A 27,645-nucleotide genomic window follows, 5' to 3' on the forward strand; every position below is an offset into this window, starting at 1 on the left:
AAAGTTCAGTACTTTAATAATTCAAAAATTATTTCAAAATTAATTTTTTACCTTCATCAAATTTCAAAATATGATATTATTTAGCTTTAAAAAACACGTATTGTTCATTTGAATGATAATAATTCTTTATAATCATTTCATTAAAATACTTGAAACCACGAGAGCCTACCATTGCGAAGTTTTGAAGGCTGAAAAATCCATTTGCAAAAGTAGAGTATTCTTTGCCTGTAAATGCTTCTACAAACAATATGATGAAAATAAATATGGGAGAGAACGAACAAATTATGCAAACAAAATCACAAAAACTATCGATCTCCCCCATCAAAATCAATAAAATACTGCGTCTTCCTACAGTTCTCAATCTTCTCTCTGCATACTTGTCGGCTTTGACACTGAAATGAGCTAGTACACAATAACAGATGAAGATCATACACCAACTATATGATATAAGGGCTATTTTTATCAGCTTTTAAGATCCAAAACTGGTTGACGAACAGCTTGTACCTTTACTAGTTTACACGTTTCATTCAATGGCGCTTCTTGCCACCACGACCACCACCTTTCTTCTTCCCTCCGTTCTTTTTACCACTTCCCTTTTTCTTTTTCCCTTTATTAACAGGGTGACCATCAAAGTCATTGTCTTTAGCGGGAGACTTGTGAAACAAGTGCTTCACATCGAGTACACCATTTTTAAAATGACCTTCACTTGACTTCAAAACCCTGTCCTCAGGCCTCCGCTTGTCTGTGGATCCTTTAGTGCCACTACCACCACCAAGCTTTCCTCTAAATCGACCAAGAATCATATTCTGAAGTTCAAAAACGAAAAGAGTAATGATCCACAAAAGGTTTTGTATCAGTTTAAAGCATCATGATCTATACTACCAGGACTCTTATGTTTTCTTAGGTAATCATGCTCAGACCTGTATACTAAACATGCATACATAGGTATGAGAATGACCTTCCAAATATACGAGAAAAATTTTAAAAAATTGAGTACATTCCGAGCCCGGATAACATAGATTATGGCCAAAAGGCAATGAAAGTAAACCACCTCTTGAAGCATTTTCTCTTCTCTTTTCTTTTGATTCTTCATGACCGCCTTAGCAACACTCAGAGGTAATCTCTGCCTCTTAGGGGGCTGCTTTCAGGAAAGCAAAAGCTAATGTTAAAAATAATTTAAAATAGCAATCACTCTGCAGTTTTCACAGTTTTTTATTTCTTAAGACGAAAGTCCTTACCTTTCCACCCAAAGAAACCACCTTCCTATTCTCCATCTCTTTCTTCTCCTGCCATGTCATGTGGGAGGATCCTAAAATGTAAAAAACAGAAGTCATCAAAACCACTATATAACTACATAGAGAATTACAATCCATAATTGGAAGGGGTGAAAATTTTGAAACAAAGCTTCAATCATATCACATATTGGAGCCTATGTTACCCGGACTCCCCATTTTCTCTAAAACATCAGTGTCTTGACATATATTTGGATATGTTGTATGAAAGTATAATCTTTTAAACATATGAAAACTGTATCTCACACTTACTCCAATTCCAGATGACATAGCATAGAGCTAAGCATGTTTGATCTATTCTCAAAGTAAGTCCAGACATATATGTTTTGAGATCAATATAATTCCCAGTAAGCATTCCAAAATCTAGACATTCGAACTATTTCAAAAAATCTCCAAGAACTCAAAGCTTTTCATCAAATTTTGAGGCATCAGTCCACACCCTAAAACTCTCGAACAAAAGCCAGATACATAGAAGCGTAAAAATTATTTACAGCATTATTATCAAGCCCAAGTAAGCTTTAAGTCCTAAAAATCTATATTTCACCTTCGTTGCAGCCAACTATAAGCAGCAAGAATGGAATTTTCATTGTTCTTGCTGGAACCAACACATTTGAAAGATTTCGACAAAAGCTTGTTATTCAAGGCAGATGAATCAAAAACAAAATCTACCCAGTTCAAACAAATTAGAGAAATTACAACAACACTCACCAAAACAACCAAATTTAATACTAATATCACCCAACCGTAAACAAAGGCAACACCCTAAATCTTAACCGGCAATGTTTATATGACCATTTAACTACTTTCTAAGCCAATTGAGGTTGCTTGGATGACAAAAAACATAAATTTAAAAAAATAAAAACAAAATTTAAAAAAGGAAAGAAAGAGGGGAGCAAATACCAAGAAACTGGATATCTTTCATAATGTTCTTAATGTTGAAGCGGTGGTCATTGGTGGCGTCCATCTGATTCCCCGGCTCTTGCTTCTTCTTCGTCATCTTGGCCACTGCCAGATTTATACAGATATAAAAGGAATAACTTAAATTTGAAAGTATTGACGTGGGAATGGAAATCCTGGATTTGAAAGGGGGAACAGTGAGTTGGGGTTCCAGAGTCGGCTTTTGCTTTCGCTCTCTCGGTCGCTCGCTTACCGTATGTATCTGTAATTCATGTTCAGTAGGGCGAATAACTGGGGCTGGGTCTAATAGGCTTTTATGCTAATTGGCCCAACTAATTTGAAACCTATTTATACTGTGTAGACTTTAGGGTTAAACTACACCATGTAATTCCAAACCTCGAATCTTATACCACACAATTTAAAGTAAAATAAATTAAATTAAATTAATTGACGCTGTAAAGATTTGGTTTCTTATCATTCCCTCTAATTTTCTCAATTTTTTAAAAGCTTGATATTTAATCATTTTAATAATAATAAAATATGATTGATTCTTTTCTAAATTAAAGTAAGAATGAAAGGTTACACGGCTTGAACCATCCGTTTGACAAAAACTTTAATCACGTCCCATACTCATATTTTTATACTTTCCTTTTTCTTATTTTTACACTATTCCTTTATTTTTCCATAAATAAATAGAAATAGAAATAAATAATAATTTATATTATAAATAGAATAAATTTGAATTTATACTTGACTATAACATTATTTAATTGTATTATTTTATAAAAAATTAATTTCTAGTTTTCCTTTAGCATTTTATATAATTATAATTATTTTAAAATTTTATATTTGATAAGAATTATTTTTAAAAATATTTTATTTATAAAAATGAAAATAAATTTATAAAATTAATCTAAATGAATATATTTTAAAATTTTAATTATAAATTTTGAAAATACTTAAATTGCATAAACTATTATTACTTTCTGTATTTGTTTACAAAAGAAAAGGAAAAAGAAAAGAAAAGAGTAATAAGAAAACCAATAAACTATAAAAGAAAAGAATTGACATGTGTTGCAAGTGGTGACGCATGTGACTTACCACATCTAAAAAAAAACCAATTTAAAATAATATTAATAGTTTCATTTCGAAAATTTTGAAGTCTTACAATCAATGTTAATGGACATTTAGTGTAACTCACTTTTGTTATTAATCAATAAAGCAACCTATTTTTAACAATATTAATTTTAGATATTAACTTTTATATATTTATGTTCTTAACAACTGTTTGTTTACATTACTTACCTACATATCGTGGGAAGATATTTTAAAATCTTCAACCGAAGGAGACTAAGAGAAACCCCAAACAAGACCCAATAACAATATCAACCATGTGAAGAACTCTACCTCCCCTCAATAAGAAGTGATACCATCCCTCCTTCATAATGGCTTATATATTATAGGTTAGAAATTCAAATATTACCAACTGTAAAACGTGCACATCCCCTTATAAGGTGGCTTATATATTACACATGGCTCGATTTAACGAGACATTCTTACTACATAAACTTTACCTCAAACTTGAGTTCTCAACAAAATTAAGAGTCAAAATCACAACTGACTAAAGAACAATATCAACTTAAATAGACAAAACTTCTCCCAAAAAATTCAAACTCCCCACAGCAATAACATAACCAACTGTTGCGATGTAATTAGGAAATCAAATTACACATTCACCTAGAAATAAAAGGGCTATACGTCTATATTTGAAATATTAAAATAATCCTAATATAATAAATTACCCTCTATGATAGAGCTCATGACTCGTGAAGAATACTTTGACATTTTAATGTTTCAAAATGAAAAAATATAAATGTTATAGACCCCGATACCCACTTGACTCAATATATCCAACTCACCCCAATCAGACCTTGAACAGAGAATTTCTCTTACTATTTAATAATGAAATATATTAATCATTTAACAAATTATAAATATTAACATAAAACATTATGTTAAAATGATATTATATTAATTTATTTTTAATGTTTTGTATTTTTCTAGTTTCCAGTAAGAAGAGAGTAAATTTTCCGTTGGAATTTTTGTTTCTTTAGTTTCTTTTGTTGGTCTACATTATAGAATTACAGTCACTTCTGGGCATGACCCCGTAACATCCTATTGATGACATTCTTGGACAGTTCCACTTCCATTCCCATATTCAGTTTGATTCAGCATTTGCTCGCTCGAAATTTTGGAGGTTGTCGATGCATTTTTTCAACGTAGATCTTGCCTGCTCGTTCTTTTCCTTCTCAATTAGCTGCACAACTTCACCCTCCAGTCCAATATCTCTCCAATTTGTTGCTGAAATATATCTGCCCAACTGGGCGATTTCTAGGAGGCACTCCGAGGCAGCAATGTGAACCTAGTATTCCACAATACATGGTATCAATGAGAAACATTATTGTATTATATAATCTCTGCTACTCAGTCTCGAGGTGAGTGTCATATACCCGTATACTAAATTTTTTAAATATATATAATTGAAAGATCATACCCCATGCTTGGGTCAAACATGGATATATAAAGAAAACAGATGAATTTGCATAACATAAAGTATAATAATTCATATAAAAGGAGGAGCTCCTAAGAGAGTATGCAAATCAATCCAGGTAATTTTGTGAAGGAAATGATTCCAAGAGCATTCTCAAAAGAAAACAATCAAATTAAAGTGAAAAATAATATGAATCCATATTAGAAAATATGGCTTCGAGAGGAACTTTCCTTTTACTCCGTTTTCGTAAAAGAAGCAAATTTAAAATTTTCAACAATTAAATAATCGAGTATTCTATCAACAAAACAGAATCCTTTTGACGGAGAACTTATTCAACATCATAAAAATGTCGTCAATGATATTAGCCAGGACCTACGTAAGTTGCATAAAGTTGACAAAAGATGAGAAACCTACGAGGCTGCTCCTTGGATGAACTTTTTAGAAGAATACTAATCACAAGGATGCGAAACGAGAAAAACAAAGACTATATACCTGAGAAATTTTTATTGTGCTTATACACTCCACTAGTTTAGGTGACACAGAAGAGAACAACTGAAAAAAAGAGTCAAAAGTTAGAGGACAACTACTTAAATTAGATAATAAAAAAATGAAATTGACTCTTGGTTATCAGTACCTCATGAATAAAAGCAGTCGTGTGAGCATGTAAAGAGGTGCCTTGAAAGTCATTCAAATTGGATTGGAGCCTTGAGCAAAGTTCTTTTACGGAGGAAAAGGCCGACATTTTGACTGCTCATAATAGTCAAATCAGTAGAAGTAAAGATTCTGTGAAACTAACACACAACAAATTTTGAGAGAAGAAGATACCGGTCCACTGGAAACCAGGTGAAAGGGAAATAGAGAATACATCCATCAACTTCTTTTTGTTTTCAACAAGGTCAGTTACTGATGCCACCCGGATGCAAGATGTAATGCAGTTCATCAGTTTGTCAACTGGAATAGAAACATCTTCAGCATCATCAGATTCTGCAAATAAGTAGAAAGCCTTTACTTAGTTTTGCTTCTAAAAATTGGTCCAACTCATTTAAGCGGGAGAAACATGAATGTAAGCAGCTTTCAACTTAACAATATAGTTATAAACCTGAAAAAATTTAAAAAAAAATGCATTTTACTTAATGGATTGGTGTTACAGTAAAAGTCTAAAATTCAAATCTCATCCATTATAAACAAAATTTTGAATAACAAATTAATATATATATATATATATAACCAGATTCATCCAACAGAAATCATTATCAGTTAACATATTACAGGTTTCATAAACCATACTTGACCAAAAGCCTGCCAGTTCCTTATTGGACCAGTCCAACCGGCCAATACAGCTCAGTTTTTTCATCACTTCTTAGGGGTCAGTTCATCACCAGAAGCATTCTACTTTTAAGTAATGCTAATTAACACTTGAGCAAAAGTGCTATGCCTGATGTGAACTTCAAAGGGAACCCACACAATGCAGTCCCTTTAGACTCAATCTCAAGCAGAAATATCTGAAAGGTAAAGGTTCCACCATTTGCTCCAAAAATTGATATCAAGATGAGAAAACCCAGAACTCTCTATAAGTTGAAAGAAAAAAAACTGCTTAGCAAAATCTGTATATGATTTGATGGTATTTTCTACATGCAACGCACAACTACTTTTATTCTTTGTTTTTCTTAGGCCAAAATTTTTAATAGGACACCCTCTTGAGGAACATTCAGGATAGAAAGAAAAAATGAATCCTGCTGAAGCAAGAAAATTGAAAAAGAAAGAACAAACAGGTATTTGACAATATCAAATGTCTAACCAACAATTGAAGGGTAAATCAACTGGTTTTCATCAGTAAGAGAAGAGTAACATTTCTTGCAGCAAAAATTGCATAAAATTATAATGAATAAGAAGTAAAAGAGCTGCAAGCTCAACTCACGTGGTTCCACAAATCTTTAGAACTTGCATACATATATAATCTAGCAAACAAAGTAAAAGTAAGAATTTGAAGAAACCTGCTTTAGTGGTGTCACTTGCCAAAGGAGCTCGTCCGGTTGTATTGGGAGAAGTCAAGTTACACATATCAAATAGCATAGGAAAAACAAGACAAAAGAACTCCGGATTGCCAAAGGATTTTATAACCTAAGCATATGTTCAAAGAACTAATTTTAGATATCATCATTGGAATAACCAGAAACAAACTGAATGAGATTAAAGCAACGTCAGGGATCAAGTAAATATTAGAAAGGAAAACAATCACCATAGATCAGAAGAAATGCTTGGGAGTTATGTATAGGTATTTCTCACCAATGAAAAAGATCAATTAGAAGATCTCCTGAGAATTAATAATCATGGAAAAAACCACTCTCAACAACAGAGTTTTTCCTCTGAGAAATAATATTCCTACGGATCTTTCCACCGGCAAAACATTATAATTTCAGAATTACTAGATGTTCATATAAAACTTACATTAGAAGCACATTACAACTCCACATTGCTCCCAAACCAGTCTGGATCATTTACATTTATCCTTTTTCCCTACACAACTTGCTTAAGGGTTATTTATTTATTACAAAAGTGACTTGTCACCAAAAAAATGCCAGGAAGAGACACTATTTTCTTTTTACTTTTGTTTTTCAACTACTATTCAAAGAAAGTGAAGAACAAAGTCTTGGGCAAAACATGGAAATATTGGTTTTATCTAATAATTCATTCATATAACACAAAACTAACACAGTAATGGGCTAAACCATTCCAACAAAGAACATAATCCATCCTTCAGATGAGCAGGTAATATAAAAGTGGAGAAAAAAAAGGTCATAAGTTAAGCCCTCAAGTTTTGAGAGTGATCCCCTAAAAAATTTAGGTGCATTTTAAAAAAAAAGGTGCAAGGATAGAATGAGAGGTTGTACTACAGCTAGCATTAAACAAAACATTTTAAAAATAAATAATAAAAGAAAAAGCATTCAAACAAAGTTTTGAATAGGTTGAAAATGAAATAATGAAATCATAAATATTCATTAACAGATGTTTACCTGTTCAAGACAAGAAAAAGCAGCTTCACGGTATTTCTTGACTTTCTTTGTACACGCTGAAGACACCAGACTCAAAATGGTACCAGGAAGAGCAGGATCTTCCATGGAAATTGCTTTATGGTTGGACACAGAAAGAGCACTGATTGCATCTAATAATGTTTCCTTCCCCTGTTATATTGAAAATTGAAAATTGTTGAGATGTAAACTAAAATTACAACAGCACGTTCTACAAGTGATCCTAACACATTTCACATAATAATAGAGTTATAGTATTCCAACCTCCCATAAACGACCAGGAATTTCCTTCATAAGAGATGTTAGAAGAACATGATAAGAGGACAAGGAATCACCCAGAACCTCACTAAGCTTGCAGATTGCCTTAGCTGACTGCAGGTGCAAAATACAAAAAAGCATCTTTGATCAGCACTAAAAGAAGCAAAGTTAGACAAAATAGGACTAGAAAGAAAAGGAGAACTTACTTTCCGTTTACTTGCCCATGAAGATGATGCAATGCTGTCACAAATAAGGGAGACGATTTCCCCCATATACAACTGTAGTGTTATTCGGTCGCCACTTGTGCTTTCTTCCCAGAGCTCCTCAAAAAGGCCAGAAACATGTTTGTCATCCTCAAATCTGCAGGAGAATTAACAAAGGAATTTAAGAATCAGCAGTTTCAATTTAGAAGAGCTGTTCTCATAATGCTTGAGAATGACTGCGCATAAACATTGTCCATATACATTAACTCTTGTGTACCTATACTGGCTACTAAATATACCTTAAATTTGAATGAGGGAAACAAGGAAAAGAAAACCAATTCAAAGAATTACACGAAACAATTGCATATTACTGCAAATCTACAGGCAGGGGTGCATAATAAAGATTATTAGATGCAAAGCTTCAATATCTAGTAATTGGAAAATCTGAAATTCCATATTGCAATAAATTTGTGGATAGTGAGGGCTATAATTATCAAGTTTTTATGTTTCTAAACCAAGAGGCTGTTATTTAGTTACTCTTTAAGGTTATCTTGTTCTTACCCGCATGTTGGAATCCCTATGATTAAGGACAGAAAACTTACCTTATTACTAGGAGTTCCCTTGTAAATAGAAACTAATCTCAGTCACTGATTCTTAGGAAGTTAGGGATTGTTTCCTTGATTGGGTTATTCCTCTCTTTATAATTGTAAACTAATTAGTAGAACAGTAAACTGAGTATTTTTTCTCTAAGTTTCTTCATGGCATCAGAGCTCTAGGATTCATTCGATCCTACTCATTCGTCTCTAATCTCCCTTCCTAAAAATCCCATCGGTTTAGTCCTCCCATGGGTGATGTCAATGAAACTCTGTCTGAAACTGAGACTTCACAAATAACTCAGAATGTCAATCAGGGAATCACTCAAGGTGAACTTAATTCCTCCCTTATAATCACCAATCATCGGCTAGATGGGAAGAACTTCCTGCAATTGTCTCAATCGGTCCTTATGGTGATTCGTGGTCGTGGCAAATTAGGGTACATCAATGGAGAAATTTCACGACCAACCACAGCTGGCCCTACTTAATTCGATGGAAGGCCATATAAGCCGCACCTATCTCTTTTTCAAAACTGCAAAAGACATGTGGGATGCAGTCAAAGAAAACTACTCGGATCTTGGAAACGCCTCCCAAGTATTTGAGATCAAGCTTAAGTTAAAGGATATCCGGCAAGGGATACTCGAAGTAACTCACTACTACAACAATCTGAAAATTTTGTGGCAGGAACTGGATATGTACTATGAGGCAGATTGGGGTGAAGGCTTAGAACACAACAAGTTTATGACCCATCTCAACAATGAACATCTTTATGAGTTTCTAGCAAGACTGAACCGTGAGTTAGATGAGGTTCGTGGCCGAATTCTGGGCAGATCACCTCTCCCAACCATCGGTGAAGCATTTGCAGAAGTTAGAAGAGAAGAAAAGCGTCGTCTTGTCATAATGGGAGATTCAAAGGAACCTAAACCTATGACACCGCTTGGCAACCGTCCTACTGAGACCTCTGCCCTCATCTCCAGAGGTCCACAGCCACAAAAACTACATGCTGGAAATGATTCTGGATCAACCAGACCATGGTGTAACCACTGCAACCGTGTTGGTCATACAAAGGAAAAGTGCTTCAACCTCCATGGCTATCCTGAAAAAAAAAAAAAGGATAATAAGACTACCTTGTTATCCTCCACTGCTGCGGATGATGCTCTCGATGTTCGCCTAACCAAAACCCAACTTGAGACTCTCCATAAGATACTTGGTACTTCCACTACTCATGGATCTCTCTAGCCACTCAAGGCACTGCCCTCAACATTGCCTTTGAATCTAATAATCAATCCTCTTGGATACTCGATTTGGGTGCCTCCGATCACATGACAGGTGACTCCATGTTGTTTCACACCTACACTCCTTGTCATAACAAGTCCCGAATCCGCATAGTTGACGGTTCTTACTCACCTGTGGCTGGAGTAGGAGAAGTACAAATAACAGAGAATTTTTCTCTCGATAAGGTCCTACATGTCCCAAACTTGTCCTGTAATTTGCTTTCAATCAATAAACTTACTAAGGATGAAAAAGTTCTTGCTGAATTTTCTGCAATTGGTTGTGTGATACAGGAACAGAAATCGAAGAGGATGATTGGCACTGCTAAAGTTGATGATCGACTATATGTTTGGAATAAAGACATTACACAAGGGGGATTGGCTCTATCCACTTCAAAAGAGGACACTATTATGTTATGGCACCGTAGGTTAGGGCATCCAAATTTTTTGTATTTGAAGAAACATCTTTCGCTGTTATCTCGAAATAAAAGTATTAATTCCTTGAAGTGTGAAATTTGCCAATTATCCAAACATACCCGTGTGCCATACCCATTAAAACCATATAATATTCAGTCCCAATCATTTTCATTAATCCACAGTGACCTATGGGGAGTAGAGGTGCTCATGGGCCGGGCCGGGCCGGGTCCATAAAAAAATTTTGGCTCGGGTCCTAGGTCGGCCGGCTCACTACCAAATATGGGCCTAAGATTTTGCCAGTGCCCGCAGAAAAAAATCATAAGCCGGCCCGACCGCCCTACCCATTTTATTTTAAAAATTTTAAAAAATTAAAAAAAGTATTTTAAAAATATTTTAAAATTAAAAAAATTAAAAAAAATTAAAAAAAGTATTTTAAAAATATTTTAAAATTAAAAAAAAATTAAAAAAGTATGTAAAAAATATTTTAAAATTAAAAAAATATATATATATTTATTAAATCGGGCCGGGCCAAAAAAGTGTACCCGAGGCCCGGCCCGTTTTCTAAACGGGCCTCGTTTTTTTGCCCAAATCCATATTTTGGGCCTATATTTTTACCCAAACCCTCCTATATTTTGGGCGGGCCGTCGGGCCGAGCCGGGCCGCCCGGCCCATGAGCACCTCTAATGGGGAGCCAGCCGAGTGAAAAATATTATGGGAGCTAGGTGGTTTATAACATTCATTGATGATCATACTAGGGTCTGTTGGGTCTATCTCCTCAAAGAAAAATCTGAAACACCCAAAGTATTCCAAAATTTTCATTCAATGGTTCGAACCCAATTCAACTCTACCATACATACTCCCCACACTGACAATGGAAGAGAATACTTTAACTCTGTCCTAAGCCCATACCTTTCTGACCAAGGCATTATACACCAAAGCCCTTGTCCTGACACTCCTCAACAAAACGGGATCTCCGAGAGAAAAAATCGACATCTCCTTGATGTGGCTCGAGCCATAATGTTCACCATGAATGTTCCAAAATACTTGTAGGGAGAGGCTGTCCTCACTGCCTGTTATCTCATAAACCGAATGCCATCAAAGGTCCTCAATTTCCAAACACCTCTAAATACCCTTTTAAAGGCCTTTCCTCTATTTCGTGTTCCTAATCTTCCAGCCAAAATATTCGGCTGCAAAGCTTTTGTCCATAACCATCAACCAAATCAATCCAAACTTGATCCTCGAGCCCACATCTGCAACTTCATTGGATATTTCCCTACACAAAAAGGCTATAAGTGTTACCAACCTTGCGCCGAATGATGTTACCTTCTTTGAAAATGAACCATACTTTGCAGCATGTCATCTTCAGGGGGAGACTTTCAATGAAGATGAGACCCTTAATACTCTCCTCGTTATACCTCATGATCCTACCACTACTATCACAAAAAGCCAAACAACCAAGGTGCTATCCCAAATTTAGATACTGTTTCCCGTGCAGCAAGAAGTTAGCACGATCCTTCCCAATAACAATACCTCCACCGAAGTGCAACAGCCCCCTGATCAAGGAAAACAGCAAAAACAAGTTCCCGAAATACAGGTTTACTCCCAACGGAATTGTTCTCCTGAAACTGATACAATAGTGCCAATTGCATCCCCAACCAAGGACTGTTCTGAAACAGAAGTCTCACCTCCGTCATCATCCATCTATCTTCCAATTGCAATTCGAAAGGGCACAAGGAGCTGCACTCAACACCCTATTTCTCGGTTTGTGTCCTATGGAAATTTATCTAAGTCTTACAAAGTTTTTGTGACTAATGTTGATTCTGTAAAAACTCCAAAAAAATATAGAAGAGGCTCTTGAACCAGCTGAGTGGAGACAAGCTGTGATGGAAGAAATGAAAGCCCTCAAAAACAATGAAACATGGGAAGTCTCGGATCTACCTAAGGGAAAAAAAACAGTAGGATGCAAATGGATCTTCACTACGAAATTTAAACCCAATGGCAGTATTGACCGATACAAGGCTCGACTTGTGGCTAAGGGATTCACCCAAACTTATGGTCTTGACTACAACGAGACGTTTGCACCGGTTGCTAAGCTAAACACTATTCGAGTCCTCTTATCTCTTACTGCCAACCTTGATTGGCACTTGACTCAATTGGATGTAAAAAATGCTTTTCTCAACGGGGAAGAGGAGGTGTACATGGATTTCCCACCCAAGTTTGAAGAAAGCAAGGGCCAAGTGTGCAAGTTGAAGAAGTCCTTGTATGGGCTGAAACAATATCCACGGGCGTGGTTCAGCCGATTTGCAAAAGCTATGACTAGCAGAAATTACATTCAAGGACAGGCAGACCACACCATGTTCTACAAGCACTCGAAAAAGGGAAAATGCTGCATCCTCATCGTTTATGTGGACGATATAATATTAACAGGAGATGACTCAAGCGAAATTGTGAGGTTGAAAGAATTCCTTGGTACAGAGTTTGAACTTAAAGACTTGGGGAATCTTAAATACTTTCTTGGTATGGAGGTAGCAAGGTCCCAAATAGGTATTTCCATCTCCCAAAGGAAATATGTTCTTGATCTACTGTCAGAAGTTGGTTTGATGGGCTGCAAACCAGCCAAAACTCTTATGGAATTTAACCTTAAATTGGGAATTGATGAGGATGGAGAAGAAATCGACAGGGGGAGATATCAACGACTAGTAGGAAGACTCATCTACCTATCTCACACCCGTCTAGACATAGCCTTCAGTGTGAGTGTTATCAGTCAGTACATGCATGCCCTGAGGGAGAAGCACCTGGAAGCTGTATATAGAATATTAAGGTATCTAAAAGGAACTCCTGGTAAAGGCCTGTATTTCAAGAAAACTGCCAACCAAAATGTGGAAGTCTACACTGATGCGATCAAGGTGTTCATTAATGATAGACGCCTACAAGTGGCTATTGTAGTTATGTTTGGGGTAACCTCGTGACGTGGAGAAGCAAAAAACAGTTTGTGGTAGCACGTAGCAGTGCAGAGGCAAAGTATCGAGCACTATCTCATGGTATATGCGAAGGAGTTTGGATACAAAGACTTATGGGGGAACTAAAAGTGCCTTACACGGACCCATGAAGATATCTTGTGACAACCAGCAATCACAAGATAGCACATAATCCTGTGCATCACGATCGGACCAAACATGTGGAAATAGATCGCCACTTTATAAAAGAAAAAATACACTCAGGAGAAGTGTGCATCACCTACCTACCTACTAGACAACAAGTTGCAGACGTGTTAACTAAAAGTTTGAACAGAAACATGTTTGAAGAACTTATTGGCAAGCTGGGTTTGATAAACATCTACACTCCAGCTTGAGGGGGAGTGTTGGAATCCCTATGATTAAGGATAGAAAACTTACCTTATTACTAGAAGTTCCCTTGTAAATAGAAACTAATCTCAGTCATTGATTCTTAGGAAGTTAGGGATTGTTTCCTTGATTGTGTTATTCCTCTCTTTATAACTGTAAACTAATTAGTAGAAAAGTAAATTGAGTATTTTTTCTCTAAGTTTCTTCACTACAACTACAATTTTACTTTCAGATATTGCCTAAAGTGCTAAATTTCAGCTGTTTTTTTAGGGGGTGGGGCTGTTGTTTTAGGTTTGATTTGTGATTGGCAGAGTAATATGTAGCACCCAATTGCCATTTACAAAAGCCATTTATTGTGTATAAGGTCCTGGACTAAATAACCATTCTATTGGATGAATAAGGGACACAACTGATGAAAAACAGCTTAGATGAAAATGTACCCGCACCTTGAAGTAAAAATCACCGGGATGATCACTGTATTATATCCACTTAAAACATCTGAAGCAATGGATGAATAGCTTTTCAACAAATATACACATGATATTTGAGCATTTCTGTCACCAGCGTGCAAAGCAGCAGTGTCTTCTATCAATTTCTGGGCTTGAGAAGGAGTTGAATGCTTCAAAACAATTGCCAAAGCACCTGCAAATGCACGTTTTGCTGCGGTACTTTTCTCCTCCTTTACAACAGGAAACAATGACCTCAATAGCATGTTGCTATAGGGTCTGATACCCACAACAACTTTCTGAACTAGTAAGTTGATAAAGGTGGCAACACCAACCCTATGAAAGATAGAGATTAAGAGAATAAAGAATCAGAATTATAGACACCATCATTAATATCATTTGCACTTGTTTTTAGCAAGAAAGAGCTTTCAGCAATCACTTGTGCTATCCAGAAAACATAAATCTTTTAGTTTAGAGACGCATTTCTCATTATTATGTATTTATATCACCAACTAAAATTATTTCAGCTCATAAGCATTATATTACATAGAACTGTAAGGAGCATTCTTTCTTTCAGGCAAGTTGTAAATAAAAGAAATACCTTTTTTTGTTTTTTGACGACTTTGTTTAAATGACATCATCTAATGGATAAAGCTAATCAAAGTAAAAATAACTGTTTTAGATGGACTGACACTTCCTGACAGATATAATACATAGGGACTGACAAGGAAAATGAGACCACGAGAATAACTATCTTAAAAGTCTTAACAGATGTAGCACGCGGATTGCACTATTCATCACATCACCTTTTATTTAAATCTCTAAGCAAATGATTATATTGATTACTTTGCAAGGGTAAAATAGAAATGGTAACTCTGGTAGTTATGCCAGTGAATCATGAGACTGGCTAGTTTGGGAACCAATGTTTCAAAATGAAAATCCAATTCAGCGTCATCTCAAATTTTAAGGATAATAATAATAATAATAATAATAAGCTACCTGATACAGGAAAAAAGCATCATAAATAAAAACGTCAATAGAAAAAAAAGCAAAATACATATTAATATTTGGAAGCTACAAGTTGCACGCTCAGGTGAATGAAAGAATGTTCTCACAACGTAAGACATACTTGTAAATAAGCAAAAAAATATGATAATTTTATGAAACAAAGGCAGTTCGGTCCATGTTATACCTCAAATGATACTCATGCGATGATACTAAAACTATATTGTTAAAACAATAAGGGATGAAACATTAAACTTAGAATGCAACCTTAAATTTTCTATAAAAGTGCAAACAGCCCCACATTTTCAAATAAAAATACAGGAATTCCGTAATAAAAGTTTGGACATTGCTGGTACCCAACTTTTCTATTTTCCGATCAAAAGCGAAGAAGAAAGGAATGAAAAAAAAAAAAGAAATAAAAGTTGCTAACTCAAAACCAAATCTTGAAAGATTTTGTTGCAATCAATATAGTAAATCAATATAGATTTAGAGTAATAGTAAATAATAAGAATAAGTAATACAACGATTTCGAACTCTATTTAGAATCAAACCACCGTACGGTATTTTCTTTAAGTATCTTGTAGGATACTGTTGTTCCAGCCACATTTCTCTTTTCGCTCTACTAGTAATTTAATTGGAGCTTGAACCCGAGTTTCGTGAGGTTGAATCTACTTTTTCGTTCTACCTTCCTTATTTATTTTATCTAATTCTTATCTAATTGAAAAAAACTAAAAAAAAGGGGGGAGAGAGTAGTCACAGATATTTGATTGTATCTCGATCTAATCTTTTTCGCCCGTCCATGGCAATAACTAGAATTAAAAAAGGGAATGTTAACGCATCCGGGAAGAAACGATTGATCTCTATTAATAAACCCGCTAAAGAACCGAACCAGAGAGTACTTAGTACGAAGTAGAAGCCTTGCCAATAATTGCAATTGCACTGATTTGGTTCTTTAGAGTAGCCAATAGGTTACAAAGAACAGCAACCATGTCACTCTTCTTAGACTTTTTATTGAGGTCCCAATAGCAGGACATGTTGACGAAACTTTATAAATTAACGAGGTTTCTACCAGAACACCAAACCTCATTGTTTTAATACACATTTAACCTTTAAATAGTTCTTTAAAAGAGAGACAAGTGGTTTTTGTAATACTAAAATATGCACATTAACTATCAACCAGAGAGGACTTTTTCGACTAAAATATGCAGAAAAGGGCAAGAAAAAGTTCTCTGAAAGTGTATTGAGATTTCAGTTCATGTGATTAACATTAAATTTAGAATTGCAATTTGTACCAACCTAGTATTCAGGCCAACTCCAGATCGAACCAAGTTAGCAAGACGTGGAACCAACAGCTCCAATGATTTGCCATCTACAACATTTATGCACAAGTCAAGTGTCTCCCACATTGGAGATCCTTTTGCAATTGAAAGTCGCAGATTTTCTAGCTTCTCTGTTTGAATTCCAACATTTGCAGCATGCAACTAGAAGAATGAAAAGGGAATACAAATAAATATTAAAAGAACATAGTGCAAGGAATAGTTTGAAATAATGAACTTCCTTCAAACCTCAACATAATTGAGTCCTTGGTCTTCTAGGCTTGATAAGCTTTCCAGCATGCAACAAACTAAATCAGATAAATGTGGGCGAAGTGCAATTCCTGCACCCTGTAAATAAAACCCAATTCACTAAATGGTAAATTAAGTAAAAGAATAAAACAAAGACATTAAACTTAAATAAGGTCAAGTAATGAACATGGTGCAAAGAGGTGGCAATCGCCCACATTAATTTAAGAGTGGATACAAATGTCAATGGAAGAGGAGGATGACCAATGATGAAAGTTATAAAGGAGGACATCACTTATACTAAAGATATGTTCTGTTTTATTAAGTTATGAAAATTGTATGTCATAGTGCTGAAAACACTGTTTGAGCCTTTGAGGATCATGATTAACTTTTGCAAGTCGTTCTTTATTGATGGGGCAACAGTAAAAACAACCATCAATCCTCATCTACTTTCCTGAGGGACAAATTTTGGTGTGTCAAAATAAATTTTTTTTTTAAAACTAAGGCAGATTAAGCACTCACAGAATTAGTAAAGCCAGTTCGCAGCAAAACTAAAAACTGGGAGACAAAATGACAAAATTATGACTTGATCTGTGCTGTACTCATCAAGGCAAAATAATCTCAAAATATTGCAAACCTTGGCAAGCTTCATAACAACTCCAATTGATGCCTTCCGTATACTGTCAACTTTACTCAATATGCCTTCTGCAAGCAGAAAGGGAAGAACAATATCCATCGATTGGCTTGCATCTGGTGCTTCAGTAAGAGATACATCACAGAGCCTTATTGTTAGTGAAGTTATAGCACGACATAGTTTGTCACCAGCAGTCCGCACTGTCTCCTTGATGTCATCCATGGCACGAAACGCAACAAGCCAGATTTTCTTCAAATGCTTCCCAACCTACTCACAAATATGTTGATGGATTTTACAGGACTGAAATTGTTAGCCATCAAAACATAACAGAATACCATAAAAATAGACTGGGAAATCTCAATATTGCATCAAAGTTGCATCATGCTGAAAATGCATAAGAAATATATCTTTCACTTCGAATAGTATCATTGGGGCTAATGTGGTAGGAATATGAAGCTTCAGAGGTATTGAAAGCAATTGTACCATGCTAATAAACAATATATGCAAAATTAGGAAATACCACACAGCTTGGATTTTTTGAGAACCAAGCAGTAAAAATATAACCGATGCTAAGAAAATATTACAGGGAATTCCAGGTTACTAAATCGATGATTATGACATGTCATTTGTTAACTAGGATTCATTTAGACAAAAAATCTTTAACAACTCATGAGCACCTACAGAGTTTAGACAGTAGATTGTAAATAATTTATTAAGTTCTAAATATCCTTCATTTCCCTCTCTCCCTCTAAGTAATCAATTCAGTTGATGATAACACTAAAGACTTTATACCAAAAATTTACACAGTCCACAGAAATGTTTGCAATAATATTTATGATTAAGTATTTGATTTAAATATGATAACAAACTTACGCAAAACAAGTACAAGACCAGAAAAGGAACGAGATGCTAATAAAATCTTATGCTTTAATTTATATGCCAAGGTCAAACAATTTTGGAACACTTCAATTTTTAAACTAGTGTGAGAATTAGGTCAAAGGATTCTACCGGTTAAGATACAAATCACTTGTGAAGGCAATATAAACTAACAGCAAGCTCATCACCTGATCAAATTTTCGACCTTGGATAATATCTGCAAGGGCAAGACAAGCTGCCTCACGAGAACGCCAAAGCCTAGATCCACATTGTACTAGAAGATCATCGAAGATATAGTCCAGGTTTTCATCAATGGTCCTCTTGGGGTCAGCCACTAGTGATTTCCATATATGTGCCATAGCATCCTGCAAATGTCACAATTACTCAGTAGTACTGAACAAAGAATGTAAGAAAATTTGGCAGTCAGTAAAAGCAGGTAATTCCAAGAATTCGCCAAATTTGAAGGAAAACATTTATACAGCATTGGTGTTAGCTAAACAACTTCAGTTAAGAATAACGGCAAGCTGAAGCAATGAAGAACTGTTCTTGTATCAAGGACTCTTACCTGCACATTTTTATCAGGATCATATTGGTAGCGAACGAGCCTTGGAATCAATAATCTTAAGTGTGGTTGAAGAGCATCACCTGCTTGCTTGGCTATCTTAGAAAATCCAAAAGCAGCACCTCTCTTGGAATTTAGTGAGGCTTGATAATTAGCCAAATCCATAAATTTATAAATTAAATCTGGTTGTCCCATCTCATTTGCGAGATTGCAGAGCTCCTTGTAAGTGCTCAGTTTCCCCCCACTAAGACTTTCACCAATAGTCCCTTCTTGAAATACTTCCGAGTCTTCTACCAACTGAAAAGGAATTTACACCCATAAACAAGGAGCATAAATCAAAAATAAAAATCCAGGGAAAGAAGAATAAAGAATAAAATTAAGGATTTAACAAAAGCTTTTCTAATCGGTTTCTATCTAATTTAGGTAATGATGTTTGCTAAACACTGATTTTTAATCTTATCTATGGTTTCTAAGCTTTAGGCTGAGTGGACAGATTAGCACAATAAGATGCAATTAGTAGCTTATGATCTCTGGCGCCAATGTTAAATAGTTTGATTACAAATTCGATAACTCGTCCCCTAAACTACAAAACCCTAGCATTTATATGACGATAGTGCTGACACTAAAATCATGCATCAGTATAGCCTTCTTTCTAAGCCAAAATATGACATCGTAACTTTACCTTGATCGCTCTTTTCCTCTTTCCTGAACCAGTCAAAGTGGTGACAAGTGCGTCAACCAGGTTTTTCTTCATTGATGTGTCACCAAGGTCATAAACAATGCTCATGCCTTGGGATGCAAGCTCCTGCGTAAGCTCATTCTGCTCACCTAGTAGGAACGAAAACGCCTCCTGCATTCAATTGAAAACTTTTCAAAGCAATACCCAAAACTAATTGTGAAATGTTAAGCATCCAACCTAAAACCAGCTAGCAATAGGTGGAGGGACCTAACTTGAATATAAGAACACAGGAAACCTATGACTGACACCAGTTAGTACTCCCCCTCACATCAGATGTAGCTCAACAAGGGCTTACACATGGACAACCTTACACAGGATTAGGCAAGAAAAGAAACACGACAAAACCTGAACCCTGATACCGTGTTAAGCATCCAACCCATTATTAATTGAAACTAGGCAGATGCTTAACATGAAGACACTAGACTAGAATAACCAGTCAGGAAGGGGGGCAATTCAATTAATAAAGAGGAACCTCCACAAAATACAAGCCTGCATGAAATATCCGATATGATAGACAGATTCTTTCCTGACTATGGTCTCTAAATGAACGAAATTTTAACACTAATAAATTGGCACATGAAAAAGTCAACCCAAGGAAGGAACAATCCTACTTTCTAGTGATGATATATTCACCTCTGATCATATGTCTTTTACCAGGAGATAACAATGATCATTTTAAGAAGTAGACAGCAAAAAAAGATAGGCAGTGGATTTGGTTAGCTTATAGGCAGTGGATTTGGTTAGCTTGAAAACCACAGCAAGACTATGCCTTTGACTCAATTTCTATGCTAGACTTTAGCTAGCATGTTTGCCTTCACATATTCATCCTTAACAAATATAGATCAATTTATTCATCATTTTGAGATGCAACTTGAGATCAAAGAAGCCAGACAGTTACTCATTTTGCTTGAAAGCTTGACATAATATTCACTAGCAAAAATCATCTTAAAGCATGTAATTTCATTGGGATTGTATGTGTAAGAATAAAGCTGACGTAGTAGACCGTCCTTTTTGTTTTTGCTCGGCAGGTAGGTAGCTGAATCTTTCTTTTGGATTGGTCAAGTAATGCCAGATACAGTAGCCATTTTGTCCTATGTTTGAAATAAGTGGTGGAAAGAAAACATATGAAAATTGAAGTATTATTATGTTCGATGTGGTGTTCATGGAGAGAAGTACTCAAACCTATGAATAGATAGAGGTTGACATATAAAGGACAACACTGTTGTTTTCAAAAGTCTCATGTCTCATTTCCTTCATATTGCTATATTCAAGAGGTAGACGGTTTCAGCTAGTGCAAATCTCTAGAATTTTTCTAACCTGCTTGAGTTGCTCTGCATTCTTTGTACTTGAAACAAAACTTTGCTTATAATAGAAAAAGAAAAGGAAAAATCATAAAACTATTAATCAAAGTAGTATTCCAGGTACATAACTCCCACTGAATCCAGCTCTCTGGGAAAGATAGAAAAAATATTAAGAGGGTTCATGCACAGAAAAGAAAGCATGATTAGTAGTTTTCAGAGTTGTCGATGTGACTTTGTGGCTACCATGAAGAGTTTCCTCATGGCTAGAATTAAATAGTTCCTCACACATCATGAATCTAGGGTAACCAGAAAGAGGAAAATTGTATTAAGTTATAACAAAATAATAACAATGCAATCTCTAAAATCAAAACACATCGTTCCTGAAGTGTCAATCAGGTTGCTATTAGAAACCAAAAAGTGTTTCTTCTATTTTCCCTTTCTAGTAAATAATATTAAATACAGAAGATGGTGATTTCTGAAGTTGTGGCTAACCTGAATTTCTGGAAGCATTTGTTGGATGGTAGGATGATCACCACAATACATTGTCAGTGATAGAAGCCAGACAGTTCCAGCACAACGCTCTTCTTTTCTACTACTATACAAAAGAGCATCAAATAATTTTTTACTGATAGTATCTCTAACCACCATATGGCAATCTTCACTGACCACATTTTTCTCATCAGAACTATATTTGGACAAAGATAACTTCATATCACCCATAAGAAAATTTGAAGTCATGGAAAGTGAAGTATAGTTGGTCTTGAGAATCACATCAGCAGTTACAGGAACACCACCCCAGATAAATGATAGAGCTTCTCCAGCAGCAAATAAAATATCCTCAACCTACACAAATAATAATTATAAAAAATCACTAAACTGAGTGCGTTTCCTAATTACATGCACAACTAAAACCAGATATAACTCTCCCAAAGATTTGTTTTAACGATACAAGCAATCTGCTAAAAGAAACTACTTGTATATTGTAACAAATCTACTAGCATTCTATACCAACCTTTGATCGGCAAAGACTAAAAATCAAATCAAGCGCAATTTTCATGTCAGAAGCAGAAGTTTCTTTCACACACATATGCCCGATAGAGATAACAATTTTCTGCACCGCCTTATTGTCGTCCCCAGAGAGTAGCTTGCTCAACTTTTCATTCAAAAGCTCCAGAATGCTAACTGCAGTTTCAATTTTATTAGCAAGGTCATAGAGCATTTTGAACAAACATAGCAGTATAAAATCAGTATAGGTTAACTTCACCTGAACTAGAATCACAGACAAGTGAAGGTAATGATCCAGAGAGCCCAATGTGACCCAGTGCTTGCATAGAAATTGAGGCCAATGTTGCACTCTCAGAATTAACAACGTCAACAAGGCATTTAAGTGTATTTTGCAATAGTTCCTCTTGGATCTGTTCAATGATGAATGTCAAATATGCATGAATCTCAAAAAGTGACCGAACTAAAATAATTTAATGTAATAAATTGAACACACAATTTTGGAAGAAAAGCAAAAATTTTGAAAGCAGCAGCATTAAAAAGAAATATTTGGAAAAAGAAAACAAATATTTGGTTCCCCATCAAGATAAGATTATGCTCCTTTTGCCTCTACATAGTTATACTGATTTAACAAACTGCATTATTTGCCAGGTTATTAACCTTTAGACAAACTTTGATTAAGGAAACAGGATAAATGAAATTACAAGAGATTCAAGCCTAAAAACTTCAAATAGCGATTTGGCTCCAAACCTCAAAATAACCACGCTAAAACAAGAATTACAAGGAATGCATGCAACAGCCACCTCAGAGACCATGCATATAATTTTCCGGGTCAGCACTTCACACTATAGTGTAGCTCATAGCACCAATGAATTGGTGAAGAACTTGCATGAACATTATGAGTATGCTGCCTAATTTTAAAAAAAAATCCAAAAGTCATAAGTCTATTTTTATATTATAAAACTTACAGAAGGTGATCTGGAAACACAATCAGCAGTGACAAATCCTGTAGCACATAGTGCTCCATGTTGCACTTCAAACCTGAAGAATATTTAATTCAGTTGTAAAATAAAAGAAAACATCAAAACACAAGTAATTATTCCAGATATCTGACTTATCATACACAGTATACCCACAAACCTTTTGTTTGTTCCACTGAACAAGGAGACCAGTTCACGTATAAGGTCAGATGATGCAGTAACCGGAAGAGAAGAGGAAGCAATTCCAAGCAAACGTGCCACAGATTCACGGGTATCCATGTCCACATGACTTAATAAGTGCTTTAACCATGATATTCTTGAAGCAAAGTGTGATGATACCATCTTAAAAACAATAATATTAATGATAAAAGAGAATGTCAGCAAAGAATATAAAATCTAACAGCAAGATAGAAACAAAACAAGACCAGCAACCAAGCCTGGAAAGATGCAGCAGTAACAGCAGTACACCAAAGTACAGAAAACATGCAGCACTAACCTCTGGAAGATAAGATCCGATTGTTACCAATGCCTTGGAAGTAGTAGAATGTAACTCGACAGAGCCTTCAAATGCCATAGCATGCTCTAGTAGCAAGCACATTCTTTCCACTGAAGACAGAAATTCAGATGATCTTCCTAAGGAGCTGTTTTGCACCAACTCAGACTCAAAGCACTTCAACAAAAATTTAATCATTGCCACATACATTTTTGATGGAAAAAGAAGCTTTTGTTCCCTCATTTCATATGAATCTAACAACTTTGTCTGCTGCTTAAGAATATAGTCAAGCATCTCTCCAAGCTTGGGATATCTATGATCCAAATTTTGACTGATTATTTGCCCTGCATCCTTACCAAGAAATAACCCTTCAAGTGCAATTTCCCTGTTTAAAAGAAAAAGGGGGGGGGATGGGAGGGGGGTTTATAAGTACCAACGTCAGTTCAATCACTTTAAGAATGAAAATGTAAATCGAGAGTAAAGAAGACAAGCTCAAAACAATGAGAAAGATTAAGATTTGAGCATAATACTACAGCACCTCAATAATGTCTAAAAGTCACATCTCCCTTTTGTATAGATTAGGAGCAATTGAAGTACCTATATGTCCTTTCCATTAAGGCTTAGGAGCAATTTTATGAAAATAATGCATTGAGAACACTTTTAATTGCAATATTATTTAAATAATTCATTGGCTACAAAATCACATGATATAAGTGGCCATTCCAGTTTCCAAAACATTTTAAGTATTGCCAAAATTCACTAAACCATCAAGTTGCATACAAGTCAATGCAGATTTTTCCTTTTTTTTTCTTTAACAAACGTATAAGATGAAGTGCATGTAAGATTCTGATTATTATAAAAACCAAAAGTTTTCAATTTATTGAAGAGTGCAGCCTGTAGCAACAATACCTGCATTAGTACATAAAGCTCCTATTTCTTCATAACCAATTGGTTCAACACCCGAGTTAGTACAGATGCTATCATACAACAACATCATGCACCTATCAAGTTATTTTTTTCTGCTTTCACAAACAAGCAAACATTTTTCTCATATTTTCAATCATATTCTCTCTTATTTAGTAGAATGACGCATCTTAACACTGCAAATAGATATCCTTTCGCATCATTAGTACCAAAATCCCAAGAACTTAACTGATTACTTATTATATTTCCACCGGGAAACCTAAAATCTTGTTTTCTTTCCTTTCTTACTCTTATTCGTTTCTTCCCATTCATTCGTTATCTGTATCACTAATTTTAGATTTCTTGATATTTAAATCATTACCTCCCCACTTAATGCACATTATAAAATTTTAGTTCTGTCCCCTAAGACATCATCTCAGGTACCTAGATATGGTAACCTCTTCCTGCTATTCCCTAGCTTTCCCCATTATAATCTCATAGTCTGCTTGCACAGTATCTCATTCCAATCAAACCACACAAAACAGTTAAAACACCATAAGCAACAACAATGGTAATTGCACATTCATCACGGACAACAGAATGGGCAGGACCACTGCTAGAAGGCACTATTAGAATTACAAAGTAATTGAAGTATGTGATGGTGTAATAGCATAGATTGGCCGCTGAATGATAAATAGATGGTGGAAATACCCAAGGAAGCTAAATTCTATAAAAATAAGCAACAATGAACAAGTACAAAGAGTCCACGTATCCCATTGCACACAGAATACAGATGCAAAAGCCAAAAGGAGTTCTTTATTCCACTATAAGCATAAAGACAATGTCAGCTACCTTATATCCAACCTAGAGTCAGCTGCTCCAAGCATACAGATAAATCGACTGGGACAATGTTGTGAATCAAACACAGATGTTGCCCACCTTAAAGCACAAAATCGGACTTCACTTTCTTCCTGTTAGTCAAAATAAAGTTTAGATGCCCTCAGTTGGGCGAATTAAAGCCAAACCAGCATCATGGACCAAAAAATTCGAATTTTCAAGTTGAATAGAGATAAGTCAACAAACAGGAATTAGAGTTGTAGAAGACTAGTACCACTTGACAATTATTCAGCAACAGTGACTCCAATTCTGTTAGGACAGCAGCTGAAGCTCCCTGATGCTCATAAAAACAGTACAAAGTCCCCAGCTCAATATCAAAGGTTGGAAGGATTGGACATCTACAAATATTAAAGCTTGAAAGCCTTGCATATTGACTCGACAGTCCAAAAGCATTATTTTGTACAAGAAATTATTTATAGGAAATTGCATTGTGTCAAGCAAACTATCAATTTAGCATCATAGATCATAACATCTTATAAAAGGAGGTCCACAAATACATACTGCATAAAAAAGAGTCTCTTGGTCATCAAAGACAGATCAATGAAGAGATTATAGTGGTTATATACACATAAGAGACCATTTCTAAAAAGTATTCAGGGGACTATTTAAACTTTGATACAATATATCTTTCTCTAAGAAGAAGACAACAGAAATGAAAGTCAAATAGGATTCCATACCCAGTGTAGTTCTTAAGCAAATAAATTAAACCTCTCCGTGGGGGAAAAAGCAGATTTATTTATCATTTTTGAATAAAAGAAGCCAATTTTAAATTAGAATAGTTTGCTGCTTAATTATAGTTGAGCATGGAACTGAACATAACTATAGCAAAATAATAATATATCCACTCTATTTATAGAAAGAGTAGAACTTCTCCCTCATATATGGACTTTCTCCTGACACGTCCAAACATAAAAGGAAATAATTCACTATGGAGTCAGAGAAAATAAGAAGTGTTATACATATAGCAAAAATACAAAGGCATGTATGCTTTTGGAAATTGTAGGGAAACATTACACATATGCCCAGGGTTATTTTTGCAATTAACCAACGGATATTCCATCCTCCAGTGTGATTAGCTTTATAGCTCTCTATAACTATGCAATTAAACCAAATGGCTTTCAACAAATAACTAGAGAATATGACTGAAGTTTGTATACCATGTAGGCAGCAGCAAGCGAATTTGTTGCTTCTTGGATGATAAAACGAAGAGATTGGGACTCTACTTTCAATGCATGAAATAGACGAGTAGCCATTTCAATTTTGTCCCTGAAATGAGAGCAAAAAGCACTCAGCGCATGAGAATGGAACCACCAGTTATGAGACTAGACAGATAGAAGACCTGAAAAGTTGTGGCAGACGCTGAGCAAGCAGGCCTATTGCTTGAAAAGAGAAGGTTCTGGTGCTTCTTGCAACTGAATCTGGGTGAATGAAATATATTAAAGTAAATTTAGAGTATTCTATAGCTCATAATCGAAATAGTTATGTCAAAATGAAGTTCAGGAAACTATTCAAACAGATAACCTGATTCTGAATTTGAGTAACCATCAAGCAACTTCACAATCCCATTCAGAATGAGAGGGCCCATAAGTTTCAGTTGATCAAGTTTTGACTACATAAACGGAAAAGAAAATGACAAAAGGAAACAATATAAATGAAAATAAAGCTTTTCTTAGGGAAAAGAAAAAACCAAACATAGAGTGAGAATGATAATTGAGGCAAATATATATAGAAAAAGACTGACAATATTTAAGAAGCTACTAAGCAACTTTTTATTTTCTCTCTAGCAGATTTTCCTAGCAATCACAGCAGGCCTTTGCCACAAAACAAGTAGGGACAGCCCTGTCACCAGATAAAAGAAAATTGTTCAACCCAACTCAGGGTGGACTAGCTAGAGATAAACCAGACAAAACCTATTGTATCTAGAAACTTGTTCTTTTAACATGTTCTGGATTCCTCTTGGTAATACATATGCATTTTGCATACAGGAACTACAAGATTCCTCCCGCACCCCCTCACCCACCCAGTATCTATGCCTAGAACCTTTGCCAATATAATACTAAATGAATCAAACAAAGTTTCTCAGGAGCTAAGTTGCTACTTTAAAAAGTGACCTGTAGTGAAAAGAAAACCAGAATCCAGTTATTTTGATTGCTATTCAGGATTTCAGCAAGTTTTCTCTTAGACTCTTACTTGCATTATGAATTTTTCCTGTTAATGTTAACCATATCAACTTGAAGCCTAAAACTAAGCCTTAAAAGACAAGCCCAACATGAAACTCCCTTTCACAGATTCTGAATTTCTTTTCCATGATCATACCCTTTCATTACCTCACAGAGTGCACAAATTAAAAAGTTCTTAATAATTGAAAATTAAAAAGAAATCAAATAAAA

The 27,645-nt window shown here is 35.3% G+C and overlaps 2 protein-coding genes across 3 annotated transcripts in view; both read right to left on the minus strand.

The window, feature by feature from the left end:
• Window positions 1-171: 171 nt before the first annotated feature.
• On the minus strand, window positions 172-2,499 carry LOC105799327 (uncharacterized). The gene is made up of 4 exons (XM_012629831.2): window positions 2,193-2,499; window positions 1,239-1,309; window positions 1,052-1,138; window positions 172-806 (listed from the first exon to the last, which is right to left on the minus strand). Exons 1-4 carry the CDS (start codon window positions 2,287-2,289, stop codon window positions 528-530), a joined length of 534 nt encoding a protein of 177 aa, XP_012485285.1. The 5' UTR covers window positions 2,290-2,499; the 3' UTR covers window positions 172-527.
• A 1,700-nt stretch (window positions 2,500-4,199) lies between these two features.
• The window catches only part of LOC105799328 (uncharacterized), a 30,789-nt gene continuing 7,343 nt past the window's right edge, over window positions 4,200-27,645 (minus strand). Inside the window, exons 10-35 of one of the 2 annotated variants that reach the window (XM_012629832.2) lie at window positions 26,777-26,864; window positions 26,595-26,673; window positions 26,413-26,521; window positions 25,470-25,529; window positions 25,211-25,329; window positions 23,459-23,840; window positions 23,123-23,304; window positions 22,951-23,023; window positions 22,245-22,395; window positions 21,993-22,162; window positions 21,473-21,823; window positions 19,623-19,790; window positions 18,944-19,237; window positions 18,567-18,743; window positions 17,506-17,769; window positions 16,872-16,970; window positions 16,603-16,787; window positions 14,302-14,637; window positions 8,234-8,387; window positions 8,034-8,141; window positions 7,755-7,922; window positions 6,735-6,861; window positions 5,566-5,724; window positions 5,375-5,487; window positions 5,233-5,292; window positions 4,200-4,611 (exon numbers count right to left, since the gene is read on the minus strand). In XM_012629832.2, the coding sequence (XP_012485286.1) occupies window positions 4,408-4,611; window positions 5,233-5,292; window positions 5,375-5,487; window positions 5,566-5,724; window positions 6,735-6,861; window positions 7,755-7,922; window positions 8,034-8,141; window positions 8,234-8,387; window positions 14,302-14,637; window positions 16,603-16,787; window positions 16,872-16,970; window positions 17,506-17,769; window positions 18,567-18,743; window positions 18,944-19,237; window positions 19,623-19,790; window positions 21,473-21,823; window positions 21,993-22,162; window positions 22,245-22,395; window positions 22,951-23,023; window positions 23,123-23,304; window positions 23,459-23,840; window positions 25,211-25,329; window positions 25,470-25,529; window positions 26,413-26,521; window positions 26,595-26,673; window positions 26,777-26,864 (4,380 nt within the window). In that variant the 3' untranslated portion in view covers window positions 4,200-4,407. The remainder of the gene's footprint in view (window positions 4,612-5,232; window positions 5,293-5,374; window positions 5,488-5,565; window positions 5,725-6,734; window positions 6,862-7,754; window positions 7,923-8,033; window positions 8,142-8,233; window positions 8,388-14,301; window positions 14,638-16,602; window positions 16,788-16,871; window positions 16,971-17,505; window positions 17,770-18,566; window positions 18,744-18,943; window positions 19,238-19,622; window positions 19,791-21,472; window positions 21,824-21,992; window positions 22,163-22,244; window positions 22,396-22,950; window positions 23,024-23,122; window positions 23,305-23,458; window positions 23,841-25,210; window positions 25,330-25,469; window positions 25,530-26,412; window positions 26,522-26,594; window positions 26,674-26,776; window positions 26,865-27,645) is intronic. The other variant, XM_012629834.2, reaches the window with a different exon arrangement.

This window comes from Gossypium raimondii, chromosome 9, assembly GCF_025698545.1.
Source record: "Gossypium raimondii isolate GPD5lz chromosome 9, ASM2569854v1, whole genome shotgun sequence".
NCBI classification, from domain to species: Eukaryota; Viridiplantae; Streptophyta; class Magnoliopsida; order Malvales; family Malvaceae; genus Gossypium; species Gossypium raimondii.